Below are 12489 nucleotides of genomic sequence, written 5' to 3'. Positions count from 1 at the left end.
GTGTTCTTATTCCTAGAAATATTTTCAGAAAAACTATGAAATATATAGATTTTTTTAAAAAATCTAAATTTTTTTTTGAAAAAGATTTGTAACTTTGCATTAAAAAAAAGTTAATAAACTGTAAATGGGAATGCCTAACATATCTGAACTCTTTTTCTTCATTTTTAGGGTGAAAGAGGAGAACGAGGGCAAAAAGGGGAACCTGGACAACCAGTAAGTCAAGTGGAGAACAACAAAGACAAACAATATCAGAGTTAATACTGGTGCATTCTTCACTGAAATGGTATATGGATCAGTACAAACAGGGGCACCAGTTCTGATGCTTTAGGAAATCTAAACAACATGATGTGTAAGAACTTCACAGCATAATCTGTTGTTCTCTTCTTGCTGGTTTACCAAAATAAGATTTTCCCTCATACCTTTATTTTAATTTTAGCTATAACTATTAAAAAATCTGTTTACGGCTGATGGTCTGCTATGTTAAAAATTACATTAAATCCCATTAAATATGTATGTAAGGAAATGTTCTCAATCCTTCTCAGTCTGCTGCCCAGCACATACAAACTTTTGGTCTCATAGGTCTGTTGACTGAGAATAATCCCATGTGTTGCTGTGTCTTTTAGAGCTGTCAACTGAACTTGACTGAATGTGGTTTAATTAACTCACATGCAAACTCTAGTCTGTCCAAATAGCTTTACTATTGAGTGGTTCTGTTTTACTTCCCAGAGTGGTTTAAAATACAGTCTTCACCAACTTGGGATGTCTCACTGGGCATTTTGCAGAGCTTTATTTTCTCAAACAGTCTGGTCAACTTCCCAATGAGGTTATGGGTTATGGCAGAAACCTACAATGTAAGCCCTGCTGCCCTCCGTATGCACTTCCTAGTCATATTTTTAGCTGATGGTCAGATTTTATACATGCAGAATTTTGTTGTGACTCTATTAGGAAAACCACAGATTTTATCTTGATGTAGCAGAGTGGGATATGTTTCAGATATGTTTCTCCTTTTTTTTTTTTTTTTAATAGTAGTAACATGCCTGTATTTGCCAAATAGTTCTCTAAAGCTATAATTTGGACATACGCTGAGTTGCTTAATTGGTTGTATAGCTGAACAATTGCTTTGGATTCTCTTCAGAGTCACAGATATAAAAGAAATAAAGGAGGAGATGATAGAAGGGAAACCCTGTCCTCTGCCTAATGGCCTGATCCTGCTATTGTAATGAAGCAAGCATGTTGCACTCTAAAGACACTGGTTCTTTCACATGCAGCTATAATTAGATCATGCATGTGTTACAATGATGTTTTTTTTCCTTCTGTTTAGCTTCCATAAGATTGTGGGTTTTTTTTCGCACTTTATGTAGAAATATGTTATCTGAATGTAATGTTTCCTAGGGTATACAATACGCTGGTGAAAGAGGTGAAAAAGGGGTAACGGGCTTCGCAGGACAAAGGGTGAGTCACTCCTTAAAGGTAAAATTAGTATTGTTAAATGTGCAAGTCCAATCTGAGACTTTGCCTTTAGGAGCAAAACATAGGTTAACAAGCCACAGACATGAGAGCCCTTCAGCCCATGTCTTCCAAGTTATGGGCAGCTCTGAAATCCCTGGTACAGGAAAAGAAAAATGGCATTGTGAAATGGTAACAGAAGGAGGGCCCCACATGACTCACAGGTTTGGCTACACCCTCACGGGGAAGCCTCATGCATCACTCACCCAAAGCTGTGCTTGCTCACCGCGATCCCCATGGATCTCCCCAGGGGAGGATCATTCCTCCCTTGATCCCCAGCATAGTCTTAATTTCACGATTTCCACTTTAGCTCTCTTCAAATTGTGTTCAGCAAACACGAGTTTGACTCCAGTTACCCCAGAAAAATAATAAATAAATAAATAAATCCTACTACCTTGTAGCATCTATGGATGTTTCTCTGGGAGCACTGTTTCTAAGGTGCTTAAACAGACTAAGAACAGTACTCAGCATATATTTTTTAAAAATGTCAGAGACTTTAAAATCTTCATGGTTGATTTGTAATCTCCCAATTAAGAGAAAGAAGATAAAAATCTAATACCAGAGTAAATTTCAGATCTTTCGTGTTTGCAGCATACGTGAATCACATTGGAAAAGTATCTGAACTCTGACTGTTAGTTTTAGAGATTCGAAATAATTGTCAGACTTATTTTGTCTAAGAAATAGTAATGGTTCTTAAAAGATTTATTATGATGTTACTTTTATTTATTAATTTCAATGTGCCTTCATAGGGACTACCTGGTATCGATGGCTCTCCAGGACTCATTGGAGAAAGAGTGAGTATTGCATACATGACTGTTGTTTCCAACACACATGTAGACAATCTGTCTGAAAAGTAAATTATAGAGGACAAATTCTGCCTGTAATTCCACCAACTGTAGTCTAGAAAGCATCACCTGGATTCTTCTATCATTGTAATTTTGTGTCAGTTAGTTTACTCATCAGTGAGAAAAAAAAGGTCCTGTAATTAAAGTTCATTTTTCCATTTCTACATGACCACATTTTAAAAGTGCTGTGGGGAATTGTTGTTTTCATTGCTTCTTTTACTGCTACCATGATTTCTATAATTTTCTTCTTAGATGCAAAAAGTTACTAGTTTGAACAGCTTTCTGCAGACACACAGACATGGTTGAGATCTGTGGTCTATGCTACATCTTGGATATCAAAAAAAAAAAAAAAAAAAAAAAGGAAGGAAACTGATAAATACACCAATACACCATTAAATCTCTGTCCCCATGGAAACACACCCAAATATTTAAAATAGCATTGTGTCAGACAAATAAGAGCTCATACTTTCTGTTTATGCTCAGAAAAAGACTTCTTCAGTCAGCATTAGAAATCACTTCCATGAAGTATTCAAATAACTATGAGCTGCATGACTTTGCTTCTCTATCTTTAATAGGTTTATGAATTTGTCCTGCCACCAAGGTAAAACAATAATAACATGAAACACGTGGGACATAAAGCACATGAAGCAATAAAAGTAACTGTTGTGCAAGTATTCAGTTGATCACAAAACTTGGTGGTGTGGCAGTAATACATGTGTGGAAAGAGTGATGCAAAAGCCATTAAAGCCAAATGGTTGACCTCAACTTAGGTTCCCACTTTGGTCGGAAATGGTCAATGGCTTCCCTTTATTGAAAGTAAATTTTGGCAACAATTTTAGTGAAATGTACATTGGTTTGGACATGGATGGAAAGGAATAGTTCTTATGTTTGTTTGTTTTTTAGGTTGGATATTAGGAGAAATTTCTTTACTGAAAGAGATGTGTGTCATTGGAACAGGCTGCCCAGGAAAGTGCTTGAGTCACTATCCTTGGAGGTCTTCAAGAAATGTGTAGCTGCAGTACTAATTAGCATAGTTAAGCGGTAGACTTGTCAATACTAGGTTAAAGGTTAGACTAGATGATCTCAGAGGTCTATTCCAACATGAATGATTCTGTGATTCTATGAATAGGCTGGTTGGTTTGCTATTCACAATAATACCCTCTTTGTTGTTTTTTGAATGATTTGATTCTTCAGAAAGAGAGGATAGTTGCCTTGCCTGCCCACATTACACGAAGCATTGGTTAATTAGGAAGCTGCTGGCTTCACTTCTAGACCACCAGCTCCACCTAGCGTAAAGAGATTTTACACCTGATACTTACTGCTGCTTTTCTGATAGCTTGCAGTATAGTTGCCAGTACAGAAAGGTCCTTGATGCCTATGGTTCAGTTCATGGTGTCTTGCTGAGAGCAGTGGAATTGTGCTTTAAAATTGTGTAAATATCTTTTAGAGCATGCTATAAAAATTAATGCTCCATGTAGGAGCTGTTCCGATTATGAAAATTGGGAGATGTTGTTTTAAAAATGCTGGGTAATAATCTAACTAGTGTGAATTTTACAAATCTACTGGCTTCAGTGAAACTGCTTTAGTTGATATCAGTTGAGGATCTGGCCACCATTTTCTACTAAAAGCTCACCTTTTTAACCCCAGTTCTTTTACTGAGTACCTATCAATGTTTTCTATAGAGAACAAAGGTTTTTAAGAAACTGAGTAAAATGCACAGGTTCTGACCTCTTCTGTATCTGCATCACTGAAATCTGCACTCTTCCTTGTGCCCCTCCAGCAGCTGAAATAAATATGTCCTTGTGATTGGATGCATTGTGTTTTGCCGTGTGTTTTAATACACACACTTGGAGTTTCAACCATTTTAAGTGAGTGAAGTGGGTAGGACCTTAGACACTGAAATGTTTTCTGTGGCAGGTGGGGATAGAAAATTTCTCTAGGACACAGCTTGCCTGAGGGTAGGAGAGGTAGAATAAGGCATGCTCAGGGGTGGTCCCAAGTTCTTCTCTTTGAGCTGGGGGACTTCTCTTTGGCCAAACCAACTACGACTGCCTGGAAAGCAGCAAAGAGGACCTGTGCACTTCATGCTATTTTGTTGCTTGCTGTTTGCATTCCAGTGAAGATAAGTGCACTCATAATGATTCAGACTCATTTAGTTTTGGTGAAACAGTTCGGCATGTTCTGTCTGTCTGGCCCATGGTCCTCAGGGTTGACCAGCACTGAGGGCATCCTCCTTCTCCTCTCCCACCCTGCATTGTCCAAGGGGGTGGTGCGAGTGTAGTTGCTCCATCCCTCTGCACCATTGCCAGAACCTGTGCCACAGGAAGTTCTTCTGGCCTTTGATGGGAGCTAGGTTTGGTCCAATGGATGGAACATTAAAGCACAAAGAGACTTAATAGTATAACCTGAATCGATACACACTAGGAAGCAAATTGCTCAGCTCTGTTGCATAGTTTTTACGGTAACATCAGGGGAAGCCAACTGCTGCAGACCAAATAATTTTATTGTCTCTCTGCTAAAGGAAAAGCCAACCCTTTTTATCTGTATTACAGGGTTTTTCAGGACCTGATGGCCTACCAGGTGGATACGGTCCTAGAGGTGCCAAGGTACTGCTTTCATTTCATTTGCTAGAAGGCATAAATTAGACGTATTTTTTGTTTTTCTTCTCTGTGATGTAACAACAGTCAAAGAGTTTGTTTGCACTGTTGAACTAGTCACATTGTTTGCTAACTTGAAATGTCTCAGATTTCTTAAAAGTTTCTGTAGTGTTTTTGAAAGTTGTTTTTGTGTGTATGTGTGTGTTTCTTGGGCTTTTGTTTCAATATTAAAAGAAAATCTTTAGAATCATGTGCTTAAATGCAATGCTTTAACTTCTGTTAACAGGGAGAGCAGGGCGAGATGGGTCCTCCTGGACAACCTGTCTATATTCCGTACCACATTCCAAGAAAAGGTAGGTCTCTTTTGCTTAGGTTGCTTATCTTAGCCATGTTTTACCACTTGCTACACAGATCAAAAGAATGAAAGACTGAGAATTCAACTCCTTCAGAAACTTTGGTTTGCTAAGCTATTCCAGAAGGTAGAATTTCCTTCCAAGAGAGATCACTAATCACCTTTTTGAAGACAAGGTGGCTTTTTTGTCTTTCCTGCTGAAGCTGGATTGCTATACAAAAGGCATCCATGCATTCCTGAGTCCACAGAGAAAATTAATTAATTAATTAATTAATTAAAACAATAAAAGAGTGTGACTGTTGTCCAGTGAAAGGAAGAAATGGAGAGTCTGTGTCCTGTATCCTTTTTCAGACTCTCTGGATAAAATGCAGCACTGACAGCTCATTCATCTAATCTAATGTTTAAAAAAAAAAAAAAAAGAAAAAAAGAAAAAAAAATAGAATCTTTGAGGAATAGAAGAGGACTTGTCTTTTTCCTTTGGGTCATAAATATCTTCAGTGATCCTTTCAGTAGGCTTGTTTTGCCCACTGTTACCTGTTGTGCTGAGCTGTATTGGCTCAGGGTGACCAGACTAGAACCACATCAAGTGATAAAAGTTCACAAAGACCAGAACTTCCAGGGAAAGGAAGTTTCTTCTTTTTTTTTTCTCAAAACAAAACAAAACAAAATAAAAGTTTGTTTTTATTCTCAAAACTTTAATATTTTGAGAATTTCAGTAAATTGGGACATCTGCAGTGTACCACAAGTCAGCGTTTATGGTCACAAACAGCATCACACTAACGTGTTTTGTGGGGATGTTTTTCAGGTACAAGAGGTGAACCAGGCTTTCCAGGTGCTTCTGGACTACAGGGAGAACCAGGAGAGCAAGGAGATCGTGGGCTGCCTGGTCTTCCTGGATTCTCTGATGGTAATACCTCAATAACAGTTGTTCCAACAACTAGACTTTATAGCAAATTTTAACTGGTACAGGATTGAGGTGGAGAAAACACATGTGCACTTGGTGAAATACGTGGTGCAGAGTAGTAGATAACTGACTGTGAGGTGTGTTTTGTGTTCATGCTTCAGCCCAGGGGGGCTCTGGCAAAACAACTGAAGTAGAGATGATGACAGAGCCTTGCTTCAGGACCTGCTATTGATTTGCTCAAGTGAAAAGTGTGGTTGCCATTTTTGTTGTGCACTAAATGTCTCCATTTTTCCTTGAGTGCTACGTGCAGTTTGCATGAACTGTCTTTTCTGTTACATTACAGCTCCTTGTACAGCATTGTTAAGAAATTTTTCCAAGTACTGAACAATTCTGCTTCTCTTTCAGGAGATGGGGATAAGCCAGGCTTACCTGGAGAAATGGGACCAAAAGGTGAAAAAGGTGAATTAGGATCTCCTGCTTATCAGTCAGGCCCACCTGGGTTGCCGGGTAGGCACGGTGAACCAGGGCAGCGTGGTCCTCCTGGTCCTGCTGGAACTCCCGGTAAGTGCAAGAAGAGAGGTGAGGAGAACTCATGGGAACACCATTGCTTATCTTAAAGATAGTTGTTGGCAAAGCAAAGTGAAAAAGTAGGTTGAGGGAATGAAACAAAACAGGTGGTAGGGAGACACTTAGGGTAAAAGCATTGTAGGGGCATTGATGAAAGAAAGGCTTGCATGATTTTTAGACATTCCTGGCAAAATTTGAAAAGGAGGTCTGTTTGGGGCTGGTGGAGGGATATGGACATGCTTAAACTTGCATTCTGCTCAGGTAAAAATAATTTTCACAGATGAAATTTCAAACAAAAGATATGTGCCAGTACTCTGGGAAGAGTGTCCCAGTAAGTGTGCAAGAGATAAGAGGTAGATTGGAAAGGGTCTGGAATGGAGAACACTGACTGTAAATAATAAGTTCAGCAAACAGAGGTTAAAATGAGAAGTTCTGGAAAAGTTCGTATTTTTCATCTTCCCCAGCACAAGAAAGATACTAACATAGTAAAGAGAGTCTTACGAAGGATGAACAAGATGTTTAGAGAGCTAAAGCTTGTGAGATAGAAGGAGCAGCTGAGAGAACTGGATTTCTTCCTTAGCCTGGAGAAGAGAAAGCTAAGGGGAAATCTTACTGCTATCTTCCTGTACCTCTTAGGAGGTCGCAGTGAAAATGGAACCAGACACACCAAGAATATAAGTGACAGGGCAAGAAGCAAAGGTCGTGAGTTACAACAGGGGAAATTCTGCTTAGATATTATGAAATCCTTTTCCACCTTCAGGGTGGTCAACTGCTGCAACAGATTGCCCAGAGAGGTTGTATAGATGCTTCAGCTTTGGAGATACTCAGCTGAACAAGGCCCTGATCAACCTGCTCTGATTTTGAAGCTGGGCCTGCTTTGAGAAGAAGGTACCAGGTGGTCTCCAGAGGCCACTTCTGACTGAGATTGCGTGAAAAGCACCACACTGCAGTGCAGGAGTGGGAGTGGAGAAAAGGATAGCAGGAAGTAATCCATCGGTCTGTGGTACTGCAAAGTATGTTGTGCTGAGAGATAAAAGCAAAGGAATTTGGGGTGTAAGAGACCAAAGAACTGAAAGAATCATCCACCATAAAAGAAGAAGCAATGAGGAGTAGGGGGCTGGGAAGAAGTTGCAAGGTCTGTGATAGAAGACCTGGGTCCTGGGGCTGTGTGTGTGTCGAGGCCATGTCCTGTAACCATGCTGAAATGAGGTCGGAGCATATACATTCCCTGAACCCCTCATGCTGGTCTCCAGCCAAGCAAATACATGTGCTCCAGCCAGTTCCTGGTCACTGGAGTGCTCCAGCCATGCAGTGCAGTCATGGTCAGAGGGACAAAAAGCCTGACAAAGCTGGTCTAGGTAGGACAGACTGTCCATGCTGAGCAATACCAAAGGTGGATTCTTTGCAAGCAGATGAAAGCAAGCAGGACTGAGGAATGCAGAGACAAGCAAATGGCCCTGTTGGAGTAGGTGGTTGTGTCAGTACAGACAGGCAAGCAGAATGAAGGTTGGATAAGTAAGGGAGCAGAGAGACTATTAACAAGCAAATGGAAGTTACTGAGAATAGGTTTGGGAAACTGTGAGTAGGGGTAGACAAGACAACAAAAATAACAAGCCGGGTTAGACAATGACATTTAGGGTTACAGAAAAAAAGGCAGATGCAGTCCAGCTTGAAGAGGGAGGAAACAGGAAAAGTAAATCTAAAATACATTAACTTATCTTTTTATTCAATTAAACTTGTAGGTTCTCTCTTTGGACTAAAAGGACGGGAAGGGACACCAGGTAGACCTGGCACACAAGGTTACCCTGGGCCAAGAGGACAAAAAGGACCCAAAGGTAGTTTATAATACATAACTATAAAGATGCTCTACTGTTATTCTTTGTGTAAAACTCCCTTCGTATTCAGTTTGAGTTAAGTTGAATTATGACTCAGGGAGTGATGCATTTGATCTGAGGCTAACACAACAAGTAAAGTTGTTAGTGTCTTATAAGAAAAAAATAAGCACTTTTCTCAAGTATTTGATAAACTGCTCAAGTGTTTTCAAGTATATGTATATATAATGGGTACAGCTGAAAGTGTATTTGTTGTGACAGAGTGTTCTTTCTTCTCTTTCCAATACATGTCCTTAGGTGAAGAAGGGGATTGCAGTAAATGCCTTCTGGGTGAAGAACTCAGAAGGGGCTCCACTGGCCCCCCTGGCCCACCTGGTTTTCCAGGAACCCCTGGCCAGCCAGGGAGAAAAGGAGAACCTGGTGATCAAGGTCAACATGGTATTCCTGGCTACCCTGGAGCAAAAGTGAGATATTTGTTTCTTTGATGCAGTTTTTTATGCCTACTGAAAAATTAAAAACAGCTATTCTCCACAGGAAAAAAATAATGATGAAAAACAGTTTTTTCTGTACCACCTCAATTGTTTTCGGATTGCTACAAAATACTGAAAGCCGAAAGATGCTGGGATGAGGATGAAAATGGAATATCTTGAGAAGAGCAAAAGATTTCCACAAAATCCAAAATATATTTTCCATTTAAACAAAGCTGTTTCAGCAAAACACTTTAAAGCAGCTGTAGTACCAATTATGATCTGGCCAGAAGGGTAACAATTTCAGTAGTCCCTTCAAATTGTTTCTAATAAGATGCATATGTCAAACTGATTAAATGTAAGGTTCCTGTTTATAAATGCATACAGTCTTCCTAAAAAACACTGTCAACAGCCCTGAAAAGAGTGCTTTGCTAATAATAATAATGTAGTACTTTCAGTTAGTGCTTTTGGCTTTCTGAACATAAACCAAACTCACTTGGAACTATCTAGATTTTGGTGTTTGTTTTTTTTTTTAAATTAAAATAAAATAAACATTGGCTTGATTATCGACATAAAAAAAAAAAAAGTTAAAAACTTTTTTTCCAAAAATTCAAAATACTTTTATGAAAATTTTTATTTTCTTTGAATTGTGAAAAAAAAAAAGGCAAAAGTATTTTTGAAACATTCAGTGTTGTAACTTTGGTTAAATTTTTCATATTTGCAAGGTTTTTTGCCTTTGTAATGAATGATTTCTGTTCCATAAATCCCAGAATTCCAGAGTTTGACACAGAATTCTATAGAATTAAGACATACACGGACATGTTATATTATAGCAAAATATCATCCAGCGGGAAAGCACTTTATCTCAGTTTTTGGTTTGCAACAAATTCAACATAAAACAAGTTACCTTAGTTATTTTTGGTCCATATTCTTAGAAAGAAGTGACTTCATAATTCTTTGAGCTTGTTCAGTAAGTTTTGTGTACAGATAATAAATACATTTCATTTAGATCAGATCTTTGTCAATTTAATGAAAATAAAATTTTATCCCAACCCATGGGCATTCTTTTTTGTAGAGAAAGAGAAATTAGGAACAGCTGTAAACCATTTCAAATACACGTTATGTGCCAAATTGCATTATGCATATCTAAACATTGAAAGCAAAAAATAGCAAAGTGAACATCATACTACTAATGCAGTGTTATTGCTGAAAATTTCTGCAGTTATATAGTCAATGACATAATTCAGCATCATATTAAGTTCCTGATATTTCTTTTGGCCTATATAAAGCAATGTTCAAAAGAAGCATCTCTACATGGGGCTTCACTGTCCACCACAGCTAGAAAAAACAGACAGGTAAAGCAGGATCCTTTTGCTCAAATTTACTCTCCCCTTCTAGACTTACAGAAGTGTGAACCTGTATTCTTGAGATGACCTGCAGCTGAGATACAGTTTCCACACATGCTTTTCACCAATGCTTTTTCTACCACGCTTTTTTTTTTTTTTTCAGAGAAGATTGGAGAATGTCAGTAAAAGACAGTGATGCAAAAGATATCATATTAAGTAATTTATGGCAAAGGAGTATTTCAAACAAAAAATAAATGCACCAGGAATTCCCTTCATTCAGTGTCTGCCCTGAAATTCAGTAAAAGGAAGATAGGGAAAAATGACTGATGGAGTTTTCCAGTTGCAGTCATCTACAGGACTCGAACGTATGAAAACCCGCAGGTCTTCCAATGACATCCTCATGCAGAAGCACCCTACCATGCCACACAGACCTCGGTCCTAGTTAGCACATGTTAATAAAGATTCAGGCACTAGAATGGGATTACTGGAGAGGAAACCATACACAGAGAGTAACAGAAAAGCAGTGAAATTTAAGGAGGGTTGGTGGTGTTTTTTTGGTTTTGTTTTGATTTGTTTTTTTTTTTTTTTTTTAACAAGTTTTTAAGTAGAACAGTGGGAATACAAGTATGTATACTTATTCTTTAAGAATTCCTGTTTCTTTTGTGTGTTTTTTTCATTGTGTGTAACATCAGGGATCGTCGGGTCAAGATGGATTTCCAGGACCAAAAGGACAAAAGGGAGACTCTTTTTACATAACTACTAAAGGTAGAGTAAAAGTTCGTGTCACATTATTTTGCATTATTTATACCTTTCATGAGAGAGCAGTCTTAAAATGAAAGGTCTACTTTAGGCACCAAAGGAATCCGAGGAGACCCTGGGCTTCCTGGTATCAGAGGGGGAGATGGTTTTCCAGGCAGAGATGGATTAGATGGTTTACCAGGACAGCCTGGCCTTCCGGTAAGTACACTTAATTACTAATGCATTTCATTCTGAGCAGATTACCAGGCTGTCCTTCATAAAGACATAAAGATGCATAACTAAACTGGCTGTGCTAGTTATTGATATATCAAATATTGATCTTATCCTCAGGGTTTTTTTGAGCTACCTTTCACTTTTATTTCTGTTTTATTTAAGCAAATAAGTACATGTAGTAATATATAACCCATTTAGGCCAATTTGATATTAGAGGTTAACTTGTGATAATTAGAAGTTTATTGTTATCCAGCATTGTGTAAGCCATTCTGTGTGACAATTTGATTTGAGGGAGTTGAAAGCAATAATCAGTACAATTTTACATCCTCAAAACATAGGTCATGTTGTCATATATGCACTTGGTAGCACCTCATCTAAGTAATTGTAGCCTTCAAGCAGTTAGACATGTAGTCTCAGTTGGTCTTCTAAGATCCGTCTGTAGGCAAAAGAAGAGTGACTCATGTCACAAATGTTTTGGACCACTGGGATGCTCTTGCCTCATATCTGAGGATGAGCTAGAGCCATTTCATCCAATATGGACCACGGTGGGTTATACTGCCAGTGAAAATGGCACTTTAATTACTTCTGTGAATGGAAACATTTCCCAGTGATGTTTTAAAGATGTAGATTCAGCATTGCAGTGACATCACTACAGTAGCAGAACAAGAAGAACCAGCCCATTTGAGCACAGTTTTATGTCAACACCTCTCAAGATGTACGAACTAAATGCCACATCAGAACTAAACCTAATTCATCTTTAGTGATGCATGTAGCTTCCCCCTAATCTACTCAGGGCATTTCAGAAAGGGCAGTAAGGCTGTCCACAGCAGTGACACATGTTGTCCATCAACATTGCCAACTTCACTTCATACCAACTTCATAGCCAACCAACTTCATTGGCCATCATTTTTAGGGGAATGCTCCTTCTAAGAGAGTTTCTCTTATGCCCTTGGTGTTGTGGGGTCTAAATTAATGTCTGATAATTTCAAATATGTTTTATTTGCAATGTTGATATAAAGAGCTGGGATGCAATTCAGGAGGAATAGCTGTCTGTAAGATGTTATTCATGAGAGTACTTTATGTTTGATTTTTGTTTGTTTC

At 38.6% G+C, this 12489-nt stretch overlaps 1 protein-coding gene across 1 annotated transcript in view; it reads left to right on the top strand.

Annotated features, from left to right (window-relative positions):
- COL4A2 (collagen type IV alpha 2 chain) overlaps nucleotides 1-12489 on the top strand; it is a 148219-nt gene that overhangs the window by 96868 nt on the left and 38862 nt on the right. The window contains exons 13-23 of the mRNA XM_068678491.1: nucleotides 169-213; nucleotides 1393-1452; nucleotides 2256-2300; nucleotides 4904-4957; nucleotides 5235-5301; nucleotides 6106-6207; nucleotides 6610-6765; nucleotides 8514-8606; nucleotides 8901-9067; nucleotides 11109-11181; nucleotides 11267-11373. Coding sequence (XP_068534592.1) covers nucleotides 169-213; nucleotides 1393-1452; nucleotides 2256-2300; nucleotides 4904-4957; nucleotides 5235-5301; nucleotides 6106-6207; nucleotides 6610-6765; nucleotides 8514-8606; nucleotides 8901-9067; nucleotides 11109-11181; nucleotides 11267-11373 — 969 coding nt within the window. The remainder of the gene's footprint in view (nucleotides 1-168; nucleotides 214-1392; nucleotides 1453-2255; nucleotides 2301-4903; nucleotides 4958-5234; nucleotides 5302-6105; nucleotides 6208-6609; nucleotides 6766-8513; nucleotides 8607-8900; nucleotides 9068-11108; nucleotides 11182-11266; nucleotides 11374-12489) is intronic.

The sequence above is a fragment of the Anas acuta genome, chromosome 1, assembly GCF_963932015.1.
Source record: "Anas acuta chromosome 1, bAnaAcu1.1, whole genome shotgun sequence".
In the NCBI taxonomy this organism is placed as follows: Eukaryota; Metazoa; Chordata; class Aves; order Anseriformes; family Anatidae; genus Anas; species Anas acuta.
Note: the sequence above shows the minus strand (reverse complement) of the source record. Positions and strands in the feature narration are given on the sequence as shown.